General features: G+C 40.1%; 1 protein-coding gene across 1 annotated transcript in view; it reads left to right on the forward strand.

Moving 5' to 3' along the window:
- The window catches only part of RBBP8 (RB binding protein 8, endonuclease), a 353,058-nt gene that overhangs the window by 76,946 nt on the left and 257,908 nt on the right, over window positions 1-18,204 (forward strand). The window contains exons 3-4 of the mRNA XM_053715868.1: window positions 1,048-1,090; window positions 12,833-12,928. Of these exons, the coding sequence (XP_053571843.1) occupies window positions 1,048-1,090; window positions 12,833-12,928 (139 nt within the window). The remainder of the gene's footprint in view (window positions 1-1,047; window positions 1,091-12,832; window positions 12,929-18,204) is intronic.

Consider the following 18,204-nt stretch of genomic DNA (forward strand, 5'->3'; position numbering starts at 1 on the left):
GTGATTCTCCTAATCTGATCTTTCATTCAGACAAGGTAGTCCTGCGTACTAAACCTGGGTTTTTACCTAAGGTTGTTTCTAACAGGAATATCAATCAAGAGATTGTTGTTCCATCGTTATGCCCTAATCCTTCTTCAAAGAAGGAACGTCTTTTGCATAATCTAGACGTGGTCCGTGCCCTGAAGTTCTACTTACAGGCAACTAAAGATTTTCGACAAACTTCTTCTCTGCTTGTCGTTTACTCTGGACAGAGGAGAGGTCAAAAGGCTTCGGCTACCTCTCTCTCTTTTTGGCTTCGTAGCATAATACGCTTAGCCTACGAGACTGCTGGACAGCAGCCTCCTGAAAAAATTACAGCTCATTCCACTAGAGCTGTGGCTTCCACCTGGGCCTTTAAGAATGAGGCCTCTGTTGAACAGATTTGCAAGGCTGCAACTTGGTCTTCACTTCATACTTTTTCCAAATTTTACAAATTTGACACTTTTGCTTCTTCGGAGGCTGTTTTTGGGAGAAAGGTTCTACAGGCAGTGGTTCCTTCTGTTTAATGTTCCTGCCTTGTCCCTCCCATCATCCGTGTACTTTAGCTTTGGTATTGGTATCTCATAAGTAATGGATGACCCGTGGACTCAACACACTTAACAAGAGAAAACATAATTTATGCTTACCTGATAAATTTATTTCTCTTGTAGTGTGTTCAGTCCACTGCCCGCCCTGTCTTTTTGAGGCAGGTTCTAAATTTTAAAATTATAACTCCAGTCACCACTGCACCCTATAGTTTCTCCTTTCTCGTCTTGTTTCGGTCGAATGACTGGATATGACATGTGAGGGGAGGAGCTATATAGCAGCTCTGCTTGGGTGATCCTCTTGCAACTTCCTGTTGGGAAGGAGAATATATCCCATAAGTAATGGATGACCCGTGGACTGAACACACTACAAGAGAAATAAATTTATCAGGTAAGCATAAATTATGTTTTTTAGTTACTAAAAAACAAATATATGCTGTTTTGCAAAACATAAACAAAATAACTTAATTTTTTTCTGTTTCAGAGCTACAATTAAAAATCACGAAACTGAAGAAGCAGAGGTGCTTGTGAGTATTCCTCTCTCTGTCTCTGCTATGTCTCGCTTGCATTATGAATTGACGTTCACTTTCAAATGACTAAAAGTAAAATTGCACTGTAAAAGTAATTAACTGCTTATGTTCACTTACCCCACAGCAGAACATAATATAGCCTTGCCTTCTGACATTGGTAGACTTATGAGTCCTGTGTTGCTATCATTTCTTAATCATTTTAGTAATAAAAATTCCTTCCTTCCTTCCCATATGAAAGAATAGCAAATAAATACACTCAAAATACTATTTAAAAATGTTAAACTAACATTAAACAGATAGAAGGATGTATTCAAAGCAAAGATATGTGATGTGAATGCATTTTTACAGTTTTGTTAATTTAAATATTGAAGAAATAAGCATAGAATTGTAGTCTTTATAAAACAATAGCTATGTTGAGGTTTTGAAGCTGGCTATCTCCACAGCTAAAGTCATTTAGGGGTAGAAAAAGTTGCTAGATTTCTCAAACAGTGGCTCTGTAAAATATAGCAGTGCTAGGCTTGTAAAGTATAGAGTTTGTACCTCCAAGTCTTTTTACATTATATTCTCAAATGCAAATATATCATTACCATAATGATCATGTTCATTCAAATAAAGGTATTTTGTTAGATGTATGAATATTGTCAGAGCACTTTGGTTGTGACTTATTGCATACCACACCAAATGCCTTAATTATTGTTTGCTGGGGCCTCTTGACAAGCACCCCATTGTAGATACAATAGCTTTATATAGGAGTTCTTGTTCTCCCTGACCTCTGTTGAATACCTGAGGTTTAATATTTCAGAGCTGATAACTAGTGTGACAATGGCTCCTTATGTTTTTCCAAAGTTTCCCATTGAAGCTAATGATCTTGGAGCGGCTGGGTCACAGACCATGATTGCCAAAGTAATGGGGAGCCAAACTGTCAGTCATATTACATGAAGCAGCAAATGTAATCTTCACGTGCTTTTATGCATATTTCAAATTGTTCATCTCCTAATGTTATCTCATTTACAGTTCAGCGAGATAATAATGTAAATGGTTTTATAGCTCTCCTAAGTACATGGGATAGGATATAGCAAGGTTTCAAATTGGTTTAAAAAAATAATAAAAAGTGAAGATTGTGATATATGACAACAGAAAGCAGTCATATATATTGCAAAATAACATTGAGAAAAAAACAATTCTGAATATGTACAAGTAGTATTAATCATAACAATTGTATGGAACCAAACGGATAATAATCTCCAGGTACCTTTAGCAAAACAACAAAAATCTAATTGTACTATATAAGTCCTGGAAGAAGGCAATATTATGACATAATAGCACAGTACAGACAATGCTAAGAGTCAAAGGCATACACTCTCTCTTGCAAAATATAGGTATAGAAACAAAAACTTTACAAGCATAAATTACAGTCATGCTAGGCAGATTAGCAGTATTTAAATTCTAAACACCACTACATTTATTGGTTGTATGAGATATATCTAAACATCAGTCAAACGATAAGCATAAGACAATTCATTTGTTTCTACATTTGTCACACTAAACACGAAAAAAAATGATACTCAATTAAGGAGACCAGTATGGGGAAGTAGTATTAAGGGAAACATAAGAATGTGAAGCATCTATAAAAAAACAAAACAAACCTAAAGGTGATGCTCTACCTTCAATACCTTCACTGCAGTCTGTTGTGAACTACACCTGTATCAGGTCTGGGGTATCTGCAAGCATATACTTTTGTAAACATAATACCCTCTGAAAGATTAGTACAGTACTGCAATTAGAAACGTAATATTTGCTATTTTAAATAAATACAGACTATCATTTGCATTTTAGAACATAAAACAACAAACCAAAGACACAGGCAGAGAAGACTGTGACTTACAGGCAGGACAAAATAGTAATTTTTGGTCATTTTATTTAAAAAAATCGTAATTAAAAAGTTTGGATTTGTACTACTTTTTTTTATTATTATTTATGACAGTTTTATTCAGTCCTGTGATCCCCTTCTACCAAATCCTCACCATTGAAAGGTGTCCTTACACTCATATGCATAATATAACTAGCACTGACTGCACATGCGCAGGGGAAAGCTTGTGCATGTTTCTTTTACCCTTGTGCTACATTAATTGACTGGATTAATGGGCAACCAATAGGAGGGGATGTACAAAGGGTGATGGTTGCAGATACAATATTTTTTTATTTTTTTTAAAACATATACAGTATTTTTGAAGATTTTTGCATCATATAAATGGTCTATATTTAGGGAAATGATCAAAAAAGTCCTGTAGAAATGGAGCCTGGTGCACCATCCAGCAAGATACTATTTTTCCTAATTTTTATTTTTTCATTACCCCATGCAAAGGTTTCAAAAACTGTGCAGTCTCCTTTATTTTTGTCTTTGTCTGCAAATATACTCCAACCTGCCCACTTCAAGTGAATGTCAATTTTGATGCTAAAGTGCCCGGTTTTTAAAAATTTGATTAAAAACAGGGGCACTTTAATTCATCAAAATTTACATTTCACTCATGTTGTGAAAAAATACTTACCTTTTAAACTTGACAGCAGCTCTAGCTTCCTCCGGTCATCGAAATCTATTTCTGACATCAGATATGATGGATAGGTCATCCTCCAATCACGGCTTCCCCCCCGGGGAATCAGTGTCTGATTCAACGCCGTGCTTGGAGGAAGCCAGATTCCTCATTTTAGACCCAGGAAGAGGCTTTGCAACGGGTGGAGGAAGCTGTATCGGCTGTCAAGATTAAAAGGTAAGTATTTTTTCACAACAGGAGTGAAATGTAAATTTTGAGTATTTAAAGTGCCCCTGTTTTTAATCGAATTTTTAAAAACAGGGCACTTTAGCATCAAATTTGACATTCACTTTCACCCTGTTGAAGACCAACTTTACTTCCTTGCATTCCCATCTACAGGACTTTTCTAGAACTGCACCTGTGCTGTGGAGCTATCTGCAAGGTTTGCCTCAAGCAAGCAGGGTTTCAAATGTTTTGAGATCCATATCTGATTAGGGACACATACAGGTAGCCCTCAGTTTACGCCGGGGTTAGGTTCCAGAAGGAATGGTTGTAAATCGAAACCCAGTTTATAATGTAAGTCAATGGGAAGTGAAGGAGATAGGTTCCAGGCCCCTCTCAAAATTGTCATAAGTAACACCTAATACATTATTTTTAAAGCTTTGAAATGAAGACTTTAAATGCTAAACAGCATTATAAACCTAATAAAATAATCACACAACACAGACTATATAATTAAACTAAGTTAAATGAACAAAAACATTTGCTAAACAGCATTATAAACATAATAAAATAATCACACAACACTGACTTCACTTGCATTTTTCTGCAAACAGTTCTTTCTATGCATTCCAATCTGAACTGATTTATAGCCAGGAAGATCTTGTTTCTTTGAGATCTGCTCGATAGCTCAGGTCTGGTTAAACTGATTAATTTCAGCTTTCTTGGCTTTGCTGCAACACAAGCGGATAGCTCCACCTACTGGCTATTTTAATAAATGCACTGCTTCTCAATGCTTTTCAATAGGAGTCACATGACTGGAAAAAAAGGTTGTAATTCTGAAACGGTGTAAATTGAACCGTTGTAAAACGAGGGCCACCTGTACTTAACTAAATGAACTGATTTCTTGCTTCAGGTTCCTCACCTTATTTTCGACTCTTGGCTTTGTACTTCCTTTAGAGAGTAAGCTTACAAGCTCCCCTGTCCTGTAGATCATCTACTGTATATAGGATGGTATTTTACAAGCACGACCCACTACCCCTCTGATTTGTGTGCAATTTTCTTTTTCTAAATTAATACTCTGTAATAGTTCTGCGGAATATCTTAGCACTGATAAATAATTGATGATAATAATATTATCTCAGGCAAATTATTTTCACAAATTAATTAATTTCAAAGACTTGAAAAAATAGAACATTTTGATATTGATGAAATACTGCATTTTGTGTTTAATGTGTTCATTTACAGCTAGCCATTTTTATAACAATATTATTTCATAAAAACCAGCATGATGTACAATAGATAGTAAAGATGAAATGCAGGTAATTAGTTGGTTCCCATTGTAGGGCTAGATTACAAGTGGTGCGCGCTAACCGTTGTATGCAAGCGATATTTGGTTTATAGTGTATTTTTATGTGTTGGAAGTAGCGCACGTATTACAAGTTGAAAGTAAATGCATTCACTCGAGCGTTTAACGTGTGTCGTGTTAGCGTGACTTCAGAGCTGTGGTTAACAATTACGCTGAAATAAAAAGTTGCACAAAAAAAATACATTTAAAGTACAGTAACACTAATAACTATACTATCTAATAAAAATTGTATACAAAAGTTATAAGGGCTCAAGGATATGTCTCAGGTGTTATAATAAAAGAAAAGACTGCAAAGGGCTTTAACATAGAGATACATACACGTCTAAATATGTTTTTGTGTGTGTGTATATATGTATTTACAGACATATACTATTTAGATATATATATATATATATATATATATATATATATCTGTGTGTGTATACATTTGTATTTACAGACATATACACATATAAACACACAAATGCATGTGTATACATATATACTATTGCTTTCTTCTCTTCCATGTTTATCCATCTTAGTATTCAAAGGTTCAATAAAATATGTTTCATGTGTAGCCTGAGAAACAAGTGTGTGTGTATGTGTGTGTGTGTGTGTGTGTGTGTGTGTGTATATATATATATACACGCGCACACACACTGTAGGTGATACTTAAGCATCACTATATACTGTAACAAACAACCATATTCCTTATAGTACATGAATAAGATATAAAATAAGAAACCAAAATTTATTAATAGCGTTACCATTTTTTGAAACTGCTCTTTGATAAACATGGAAGCTTTTGTATCTCTTTAGAATTGATTTTTGCTACTTTGTTCTTTAAAAATTTGTTTACATTTGTAATATTAAAAGGTAGACTGCGTGACGTAGTGCAATGTGAGTGGAGGAGAAGTTACAACATCCGATTGGATAGCATAGCCAGAAGGGTATGAATTCAGAGTGTAAATAGAAGTCCCCCTATTATTATTATTGCACTATCTTTGAGAAAGCACCAGAACGGCGTGAAACATGTAAGATGACGTAGGACCTGTTCCGTTTGAACCTACACTCCTCACACTATGTCCTGTGATTTGTAAGTTTCAATCGCTTCAATAAATATGAACTTTTAACATATATATTTTAACTTCATATTTTCATCAATATTCATTTTATCTTTTTCATTTCAATATATCAAAATGACCGACTTTTCTGCCCTAACCTGGGCCTTTTTCAGGTTAGGGCAGAAATGTTGGTCATTTTTATATATTGGGATAAAAAAGATAAAATAAAAATTGATTGATCTATATAATATATATCCAAAATACGATGAGATATATGTAAAAATATGTATTTATGAATAAATAGAACATATTCTATGTGAAGAACATTGGATGTGAAATATTCATATTTCTTCTGTTAAGTGTGATCAGTCCACGGGTCATCATTACTTCTGGGATATTACTCCTCCCCAACAGGAAGTGCAAGAGGATTCACCCAGCAGAGTTGCATATAGCCCCTCCCCTCTACGTCACCCCCAGTCATTCTCTTGCACCCAACGACTAGATAGGATGTGTGAGAGGACTATGGTGATTTTATTTAGTTTTATTTCTTCAATCAAAAGTTTGTTATTTTTTAATAGCACCGGAGCGTGTTATTCCTTCTCTGGTAGAGTTTGAAGAAGAATCTACCAGAGTTTCTTACTATGATTTTAGCCGGAGTTGTTAAGATCATATTGCTGTTTCTCGGCCATCTGAGGAGAGGTAAACTTCAGATCAGGGGACAGCGAGCAGTTTATTCTGCAAAGAGGTATGTAGCAGTTTTTATTTTCTAACAATGGAATTGCTGAGAAAATCCTGCCATACCGACATTATATCATGTATGTATAATTTACATTTTAGTATTCCGGAGAATGGTACTTTTCTGGAATTACACTGTGTATGTAAGACTTTAGCCTAATAGATATACAATAGGCTTTTTAATAACTCTTAATTATGTTAAACGTTTTTTGCTGGAATGTAAAATCGTTTTCATTTTCTGAGGTACTGGGTGAATAAAGTGTTTGGGCACTATTTTTCCACTTGGCAGTTGCTGGATCTAATTATGACAGTTGTTTAATCTCTCTCACTGTTATGTGTGAGGGGGTGGGACTTTTTTGGCGCCTTTGCTACGCATCAAAAATTTCAGTCAAAGCTCATTATTTTTCCTGCATGTTCCGGTTTATTTCTACAGAACCCAGGGATCTTCAAAGCCAATTTGAGGGAAGTAATCTAACAGAGCTGTATGATTGTAGTTGACTGTGATACAAAACGTTATTCTTTAACTTTTTTATGCCTCAGGGTTAGTTTTTTCTTGCTACTGGGTACAAACCTTTACTAAGTTGCATTTTGTTTTTCAAAGCTGATTGATTTCATCTGTTATATATATTAAGTGCTTTTCAAGCACAGTTCGTTTTTTTCATTGTATTTTACTTGTATAGTATTTCCAAATTGCAAGTTTATTTGCTAGTTTGTTAAACATGTCTGATTCAGAAGATGAGACCTGTACTATTTGTACTAAAGCCAAGGTGGAGCCCAATAGAAATTTATGTACTAACTGCATTGATGCTACATTAAATAAAAGTCAATCTGTACAAATTGAACAAATTTCACCAAACAACGAGGGGAGAGTTATGCCGACTAACTCGCCTCACGTGACAGTACCTGCATCTCCCGCTCGGGACGTGCGCGATATGGCGACGCCAAGTACATCTGGGCGGCCATTACAAATAACATTACAAGATATGGCTACTGTTATGACTGAGGTTTTAAATTACCAGAACTAAGGGGCAAGCGTGATCACTCTGGGGTGAGAACAGAGTGCGCTGATAATGTTAGAGCCATGTCAGATACTGCGTCACAACTTGCAGAACATGAGGACGGAGAGCTTCATTCTGCAGCTGACGGTTCTGATCCAAACAGATTGGATTCAGATATTTCAAATTTTAAATTTAAGCTGGAAAACCTCCGTGTTTTACTAGGGGAGGTGTTAGCGGCTCTGAATGATTGTAACACAGTTGCAATACCTGAGAAATTGTGTAGGTTGGATAAATATTTTGCTGTACCAACAAGTACTGACGTTTTTCCTATACCTAAAAGACTAACTGAAATTATTGCTAAGGAGTGGGATAGACCCGGTGTGCCGTTCTCACCCCCTCCAATATTTAGAAAGATGTTTCCAATAGACGCCACCACACGGGATTTGTGGCAAACGGTCCCTAAGGTGGAGGGAGCAGTTTCTACTTTAGCTAAACGTACCACTATCCCGGTAGAGGATAGCTGTGCCTTTTCAGATCCAATGGATAAAAAATTAGAGGGTTACCTTAAGAAAATGTTTGTTCAACAAGGTTTTATATTGCAACCCCTTGCATGCATTGCACCGATCACGGCTGCAGCGGCATTCTGGATTGAGTCTCTAGAAGAGAATCTTGGTTCAGCTACGCTGGACGACATTTCAGACGGGCTTAGAGTACTTAAGCTATCTAATTCATTCATTTCGGAAGCCGTAGTACATTTAATTAAACTTACGGCTAAGAATTCCGGATTCGCCATTCAAGCGCGCAGAGCACTGTGGCTAAAATCCTGGTCAGCTGATGTAACGTCTAAGTCCAAATTACTTAATATACCTTTCAAGGGACAGACCCTATTTGGGCCTGGTTTGAAAGAAATTATCGCTGACATTACAGGAGGTAAGGGCCACGCCCTACCTCAAGACAAAGCCAAACCTAAGGCTAGACAGTCTAATTTTCGTTCCTTTCGGAATTTCAAAGCAGGAGCAGCATCAACTTCCACTACTCCAAAACAAGAAGGATCTGGTGCTCGCTACAGACAAGGCTGGAGACCTAACCAGTCCTGGAACAAGGGCAAGCAGGCCAGGAAGCCTGCAGCTGCCACTAAAACAGCATGAATTGAGGACCCCCGATCCGGGATCGGATCTAGTGGGGGGCAGACTTTCTCTCTTCGCCCAGGCTTGGGCAAGAGATGTCCAGGATCCCTGGGCGCTAGAGATAATATCTCAGGGATACCTTCTGGACTTCAAACACTCTCCTCCAAGAGAGAGATTTCATCTGTCAAGGTTGTCAACAGACCAAACAAAGAAAGAAGCGTTTCTACGCTGCATACAAGAACTATTATTAATGGGAGTAATCCATCCAGTTCCACGGTCGGAACAGGGAAAAGGGTTTTACTCAAATCTGTTTGTGGTTCCCAAAAAAGAAGGAACTTTCAGACCAATCCTGGATTTAAAGATCCTAAACAAATTCCTAAGAGTTCCATCATTCAAAATGGAGACTATCCGGACAATTTTACCCATGATCCAAGAGGGTCAGTACATGACCACAGTGGATTTAAAAGACGCTTACCTTCACATACCGATTCACAAAGATCATTACCGGTATCTAAGATTTGCCTTTCTAGACAGGCATTACCAGTTTGTAGCTCTTCCATTCGGATTGGCTACAGCTCCAAGAATCTTCACAAAGGTTCTAGGTGCTCTTCTAGCGGTACTAAGACCGCGGGGAATTTCGGTAGCTCCCTACCTAGACGACATTCTGATTCAAGCTTCAAGCTTTCAAACTGCCAAGTCTCATACAGAGTTAGTACTGGCATTTCTAAGATCACATGGATGGAAGGTGAACGAAAAGAAAAGTTCTCGTTCCACTCACAAGAGTTCCCTTCCTGGGGACTCTTATAGATTCTGTAGAAATGAAGATTTACCTGACAGAGGACAGGTTAACAAGACTTCAAAGTGCTTGCCGCACCCTTCATTCCATTCAACACCCATCGGTGGCTCAATGCATGGAGGTAATCGGCTTAATGGTAGCGGCAATGGACATAGTGCCATTTGCTCGCTTACACCTCAGACCACTGCAATTGTGCATGCTGAGTCAGTGGAATGGGGATTACTCAGATTTGTCCCCTTCTCTAAATCTGGATCAAGAGACCAGAAATTCTCTTCTATGGTGGCTTTCTCGGCCACATCTGTCCAGGGGGATGCCTTTCAGCAGACCGGACTGGACAATTGTAACAACAGACGCCAGCCTTATAGGTTGGGGTGCCGTCTGGAATTCTCTGAAGGCTCAGGGACAATGGAGTCAGGAGGAGAGTCTCCTGCCAATAAACATTCTGGAATTGAGAGCAGTTCTCAATGCCCTCCTTGCTTGGCCCCAGTTGACAACTCGGGAGTTCATCAGGTTTCAGTCGGACAACATCACGACTGTAGCTTACATCAACCATCAGGGAGGGACAAGAAGCTCCCTAGCAATGTTGGAAGTATCAAAGATAATTCGCTGGGCAGAGTCTCACTCTTGCCACCTGTCAGCAATCTACATCCCGGGAGTGGAGAACTGGGAGGCGGATTTCTTAAGTCGTCAGACTTTTCATCCGGGGGAGTGGGAACTTCATCCGGAGATCTTTGCCCAAATACTTCGACGTTGGGGCAAACCAGAGATAGATCTCATGGCGTCTCGGCAGAACGCCAAGCTTCCTCGCTACGGGTCCAGATCCAGGGATCCGGAAGCAGTCCTAATAGATGCACTGACAGCACCTTGGGACTTCAGGATGGCTTATGTGTTCCCACCCTTCCCGATGCTTCCTCGATTGATTGCCAGAATCAAACAGGAGAGAGCATCGGTGATTCTGATAGCACCTGCATGGCCACGCAGGACTTGGTATGCAGACCTGGTGGACATGTCATCCTGTCCACCTTGGTCTCTACCTCTGAAACAGGACCTTCTGATCCAGGGTCCGTTCAAACATCAAAATCTAACTTCTCTGAAGCTGACTGCTTGGAAATTGAACGTTTGATTTTGTCAAAGCGTGGGTTTTCTGAGTCAGTTATTGACACCTTAATACAGGCTAGGAAGCCTGTTACCAGAAAGATTTACCATAAGATATGGCATAAATACCTATACTGGTGTGAATCCAAAGGTTACTCTTGGAGTAAGGTTAGGATTCCTAGAATATTGTCTTTTCTACAAGAAGGTTTAGAAAAGGGTTTATCTGCTAGTTCATTAAAGGGACAGATCTCAGCCCTGTCTATTCTGTTACACAAACGTCTGTCAGAAGTGCCAGATGTTCAGGCCTTTTGTCAGGCTTTAGCGAGGATTAAGCCTGTGTTTAAAACTGTTGCTCCACCATGGAGTTTAAATCTTGTTCTAAACATTTTACAGGGCGTTCCGTTTGAACCCCTCCATTCCATTGATATAAAGTTGTTATCTTGGAAAGTTCTATTTTTAATGGCTATTTCCTCGGCTCGAAGAGTCTCTGAGTTATCAGCCTTACACTGTGATTCTCCTTATTTGATTTTTCATTCGGATAAGGTAGTTCTGCGTACTAAACCTGGGTTCTTACCCAAGGTAGTCACTAACAGGAATATCAATCAAGAGATTGTTGTTCCTTCCTTGTGCCCAAATCCTTCTTCAAAGAAGGAACGATTACTACATAATCTGGATGTAGTTCGTGCCCTAAAATTTTACTTACAGGCAACTAAGGAATTTCGACAAACGTCTTCTCTGTTTGTCGTGTACTCTGGACAGAGGAGAGGTCAAAAGGCTTCGGCAACCTCTCTTTCCTTTTGGCTTCGTAGTATAATATGTTTAGCTTATGAGACTGCTGGACAGCAGCCTCCTGAAAGAATTACAGCCCATTCTACTAGAGCTGTGGCTTCCACTTGGGCCTTCAAGAATGAGGCCTCTGTTGAACAGATTTGCAAGGCTGCATCTTGGTCTTCGTTTCATACTTTTTCCAAATTTTACAAATTTGACACATTTGCTTCCTCGGAGGCTATTTTTGGGAGAAAGGTTCTTCAGGCAGTGGTTCCTTCTGTATAAAAGAGCCTTCCTATCCCTCCCGTCATCCGTGTACTTTTGCTTTGGTATTGGTATCCCAGAAGTAATGATGACCCGTGGACTGATCACACTTAACAGAAGAAAACATAATTTATGCTTACCTGATAAATTCCTTTCTTCTGTAGTGTGATCAGTCCACGGCCCGCCCTGTTTTTAAGGCAGGTATTTATTTTTAAATTATACTCCAGTCACCACTACACCCTTGGTTCCTCCTTTCTCGTTTGTCCTTGGTCGAATGACTGGGGGTGACGTAGAGGGGAGGGGCTATATGCAACTCTGCTGGGTGAATCCTCTTGCACTTCCTGTTGGGGAGGAGTAATATCCCAGAAGTAATGATGACCCGTGGACTGATCACACTACAGAAGAAAGGAATTTATCAGGTAAGCATAAATTATGTTTTTCATATCTGGTTAGCGCACTTGAGAAAATGTAATCAGGTTTGCGCGAGAGCAGGTTGTTAGTTTCTTCCCCCCACTTTTTGCACTCCATTATGGGGGGAATATGTCAACGTGATTGTGATATTGTAACTTCGGCTTTTTGTGCGTGTTAGGTTAGCACAGGAGCAAAAACTTTTTACTTTCAACTTTTAAGGCGCTCGGTATCGAACAATCTGGAAAAGCCGAAGTCGAGCACAGTTAGTGCGTGAGCAATAAATAGGGATCCACTTGTAATCTAGCCCTTAGTGTTTTATTGCAACATCATGGCTACATTTAACTGACTAAATATGTCCTTGACAATAAACTGTGTTTATTTAGGGATGCACAAAGATTGGAAGAATTTTATACCAAGAACCAACAACTCCGAGAACAACAGAAGTCACTTCATGATACCATTAAAGTTCTAGAAGATAGGTAAGAGAGTGTGAGAACACACAGCAATCCCCTAAAAGTTCCAAAAGTAACTATTTAAAATATATTTCTGAAAACTATTTTTCCCCTTATTTATATATTCGCTATATTTTGCTATGGTTGTTCTTCAGTTTTTTTTTATTTTGTATTTGTTTTTTTAAATAAATTCTACACTTGGCTCTAGTAAAGTGCATACACATTCAGTCCTGGTCAAACGTTTTGATAATGGCACAAATATTAATTTTCATAAAGTTTGCTGCCTCAGTTTTTATGATGGCAATTTGCATATTCTCCAGAATGTTATGAAGAGTGATCAGATCAATTGCAATTAATTGCAAAGTCCCTCTTTGCCATGAAAATGAACTTAATCCCCCAAAAAATGTTTCCACTGCATTTCAGCCCTGCCACAAAAGGACCAGCAGACATCATGTCAGTGATTCTCTCGTTACCACAGGTGTCGGTGTTGACAAGGACAAGGCTGGAGACCACTCTGTCATGCTGATTGAGTTAGAATAACAGACTGGAAGCTTAAAAATGAGTGGTGCTTTAAATCATTGTTTCTCTTGTAAGGTGTATCCAGTCCACAGATCATCCATTACTTGTGGGATATTCTCATTCCCAACAGGAAGTTGCAAGAGGACACCCACAGCAGAGCTGTCTATATAGCTCCTCCCCTAACTGCCATATCCAGTCATTCTCTTGCAACTCTCAACAAGCATGGAGGTAGTAAGAGAAAAGTGGTGAAATGTAGCTGTTATTTTACTTCAATCAAAAGTTTATTATTTTTAAATGGTACCGGAGTTGTACTATTTTGTTCCAGGCAGAAAAATAGAAGAATCTGCCTGTGATTTCTATGATCTTAGCAGGTTGTAACTAAGATCCATTGCTGTTCTCACACATGACTGAAGAGAGAGATAACTTCAGCGGGGGAATGGCGTGCAGGTTATCCTGCTATGAGGTATGTGCAGTTAAGATTTTTCTAGAAGATGTGAATGCTAGAAAATGCTGCTGATACCAAATGTATGTAAGGTAAGCCTGAATACAGTGATTTAATAGCGACTGGTATCATGCTTACTTTCTGAGGTAATACTCTTTTATATTTACAATGTAAAACGTTTGCTGGCATGTTTAAACGTTTTTATTTATACTTTGGTGATAAAACTTTATTGGGACCTAGTTTTTTCCACATGGCTGGCTTAAATTTGCCTAGAAATAGTTTCCTGAGGCTTTCCACTGTGTTACTATGAGTGGGAGGGGCCTAATTTAGCGCTTTTTTGCGCAGTAAATTTTACAGACTGAGACATCCAGCTTCCTCCAGGAGTCCCCTGAATGCTATAGGACATCTCTAAAGGGCTCTTAGGCTTTCCAAAGTCGTTTGTTGGGGAAGGTAGGCCCACAGCAAGGCTGTGGCAGTTTGGTGTGACTGTTAAAAAACGTCTATATCGTTTTTTTGATCCGTTTTTTGAACTAAGGGGTTAATCATCCATTTGCAAGTGGGTGCAATGCTCTGTTAGCCTATTATACACACTGTAAAAATTTCGTTTGATTTACTGCCTTTTTTCACTGTTTTTCAAATTCGGACAAAATTTGTTTCTCTTAAAGGCACAGTACCGTTTCTTATATTTGCTTGTTAACTTGATTTAAAGTGTTTTCCAAGCTTGCTAGTCTCATTGCTAGTCTGTACAAACATGTCTGACATAGAGGAAACTCCTTGTTCATTATGTTTAAAAGCCATTGTGGAACCCCTCTTAGAATGTGTACCAAATGTACTGATTTCACTTTAAGCAATAAAGATCATATTCTGTCTTTAAAAAATTTATCACCAGAGGAATCTGACGAGGGGGAAGTTATGCCGACTAACTCTCCCCACGTGTCAGATCCTTTGACTCCCGCTCAAGGGACTCACGCTCAAATGGCGCCAAGTACATCTAGGGCGCCCATAGCGTTTACTTTACAAGACATGGCGGCAGTCATGGATAATACACTGTCAGCGGTATTAGCCAGACTACCTGAATTTAGAGGAAAGCGAGATAGCTCTGGAGTTAGACTAAATACAGAGCATACTGACGCTTTAAGAGCTATGTCTGATACTGCCTCACAATATGCAGAAGCTGAAGGAGAGCTTCGTTCTGTGGGTGATGTTTCTGACTCAGGGAAGATGATGCAACCTGATTCTGATATCTCTACATTTAAATGTAAGCTTGAACACCTCCGTGTGTTACTCAGGGAGGTTTTAGCTGCTCTGAATGACTGTGATACAATTGCAGTGCCAGAGAAATTGTGTAGACTGGATAAATACTATGCAGTGCCGGTGTGCACTGATGTTTTTCCAATACCTAAAAGGTTTACAGAAATTATTACTAAGGTATGGGATAGACCAGGTGTGCCGTTCTCTCCCCCTCCTATTTTTAGAAAAATGGTTCCAATAGACGTCACCACACGGGACTTATGGCAGACAGTTCCTAAGGTGGAGGGAGCAGTTTCTACTCTAGCAAAGCGTACTACTATCCCTGTCGAGGACAGTTGTGCTTTCTTAGATCCAATGGATAAAAAGTTAGAGGGTTACCTTAAGAAAATGTTTATTCAACAAGGTTTTATCCTACAGCCCCTTGCATGCATTGCTCCTGTCACTGCTGCTGCGGCGTTCTGGTTTGAGTCTCTGGAAGACTCCATTGGATGACATACTTGACAAGCTTAGAGCACTTAAGCTAGCCAATTCTTTTGTTTCTGATGCCATTGTTCATTTGACTAAACTAACGGCTAAGAATTCTGGTTTTGCTATCCAGGCGCGCAAAGCGCTATGGCTTAAATCATGGTCAGCTGACGTTACTTCAAAGTCTAAGCTGCTTAACATTCCCTTCAAGGGGCAGACCCTATTCGGGCCTGGTTTGAAGGAGATTATTGCTGATATCACTGGAGGAAAAGGTCATGCCCTTCCTCAGGATAGGTCCAAATCAAGGGCCAAACAGTCTAATTTTCGTGCCTTTCGAAACTTCAAGGCAAGTGCGGCATCAACTTCCTCTAATGCAAAACAAGAGGGAATTTTTGCTCAGTCCAAGACGGTCTGGAGACCTAACCAGACCTGGAACAAGGGTAAGCAGGCCAAAAAGCCTGCTGCTGCCTCTAAGACAGCATGAAGGAACGGCCCCCTATCCGGTAACGGATCTAGTAGGAGGCAGACTTTCGCTCTTCGCCCAGGCGTGGGCAAGAGATGTCCAGGATCCCTGGGCGTTGGAAATTATATCCCAGGGATATCTTTTGGACTTCAAGGCTTCCCCCCCCAAAAGGGAGATTTCACCTTTCACAATTATCTGAAAACCAGATAAAGAGAGAGGCATTCTTACACTGTGTACAAGATCTCCTAGTTATGGGAGTTATTATTCGTACCATCCTACCTATGATCCAGGAGGGTCAATACATGACTACAGTGGATTTAAAGGATGCTTATCTTCACATTCCGATACACAAAGATCATCATCGGTTTCTCAGGTTTGCCTTCCTAGACAGGCATTACCAGTTTGTAGCTCTTCCCTTTGGGTTAGCTACAGCCCCAAGAATTTTTACGAAGGTTCTGGGGTCGCTTCTGGCGGCCCTAAGGCCACGGGGCGTAGCAGTGGCCCCTTATTTAGACGACATCCTGATTCAGGCGTCAAACTTCCAAATTGCCAAGTCTCATACGAACATAGTGTTGGCATTTCTGAGGTAGCAGGGGTGGAAGGTGAACGAGGAAAAGAGTTCTCTATCCCCCCTAACAAGAGTTTCCTTCCTAGGGACTCTGATAGATTCTGTAGAAATGAAAATTTACCTGACAGAGTCCAGGTTATCAAAACTTCTAAATTCCTGCCGTGTTCTCTATTCCATTCCTCGCCCTTCGGTGGCTTAGTGCATGGAAGTAATCGGCTTAATGGTAGCAGCAATGGACATAGTGCCGTTTGCACGCCTACATCTCAGACCGCTGCAACTATGCATGCTCAGTCAGTGGAACGGGGATTACACAGATTTGTCCCCTCTACTAAATCTGGACCAAGAGACCAGGGATTCTCTTCTCTGATGGCTATCTCGGGTCCATCTGTCCAAAGGTATGACCTTTCGCAGGCCAGATTGGACCATTGTAACGACAGATGCCAGCCTTCTAGGTTGGGGTGCAGTCTGGTACTCCCTGAAGGCTCAGGGATCGTGGACTCAGGAAGAGTCACTCCTTCCAATAAACATTCTGGAACTAAGAGCGATATTCAATGCTCTTCAGGCTTGGCCTCAGCTAGCGACAATGAGGTTCATCAGATTTCAGTCGGACAACATCACGACTGTGGCTTACATCAACCATCAAGGGGGAACAAGGAGTTCCATAGCGATGTTAGAAGTCTCAAAGATAATTCTCTGGGCAGAGATTCACTCTTGCCACCTATCAGCTATCCATATCCCAGGTGTAGAGAACTGGGAGGCGGATTTTCTAAGTCGACAGACTTTTCATCCGGGGGAGTGGTAACTCCATCCGGAGGTGTTTGCACAATTGGTTCATCGTTGGGGCAAACCAGAACTGGATCTCATGGCGTCTCGCCAGAACGCCAAGCTTCCTTGTTATGGATCCAGGTCCAGGGACCCAAAGGCAACGCTGATAGATGCTCTAGCAGCGCCTTGGTCCTTCAACCTGGCTTATGTGTTTCCACCGTTTCCTCTGCTCCCTCGTCTGATTGCCAAGATCAAGCAGGAGAGAGCATCAGTGATTTTGATAGCGCTTGCGTGGCCACGCAGGACTTGGTATGCAGATCTAGTGGACATGTCATCCTTTCCACCATGGACTTTGCCGCTGAGACAGGACCTTCTACTTCAAGGTCCTTTCAACCATCCAAATCTAATTTCTCTGAGGCTGACTGCCTGGAGATTGAACGCTTGATTTTATCAAAGCGTTGTTTCTCCGAGTCAGTCATTGATACCTTAATCCAGGCACGAAAGCCTGTCACCAGGAAAATCTACCATAAGATATGGCGTAAATATCTTTATTGGTGTGAATCCAAGAGCTACTCATGGAGTAAGGTCAGGATTCCCAGGATATTATCTTTTCTCCAAGAAGGATTGGAGAAAGGATTGTCAGCTAGTTCCTTAAAGGGACAGATTTCTGCGCTATCTATTCTTTTGCACAAGCGTCTGGCGGATGTCCCAGACGTTCAGGCATTTTGTCAGGCTTTAGTTAGAATCAAGCCTGTGTTTAAACCTGTTGCTCCTCCTTGGAGCTTAAATTTGGTTTTTAAAGTTCTTCAGGGGGTTCCGTTTGAACCTCT

The sequence above is a fragment of the Bombina bombina genome, chromosome 5, assembly GCF_027579735.1.
Source record: "Bombina bombina isolate aBomBom1 chromosome 5, aBomBom1.pri, whole genome shotgun sequence".
Classification (NCBI taxonomy): domain Eukaryota; kingdom Metazoa; phylum Chordata; class Amphibia; order Anura; family Bombinatoridae; genus Bombina; species Bombina bombina.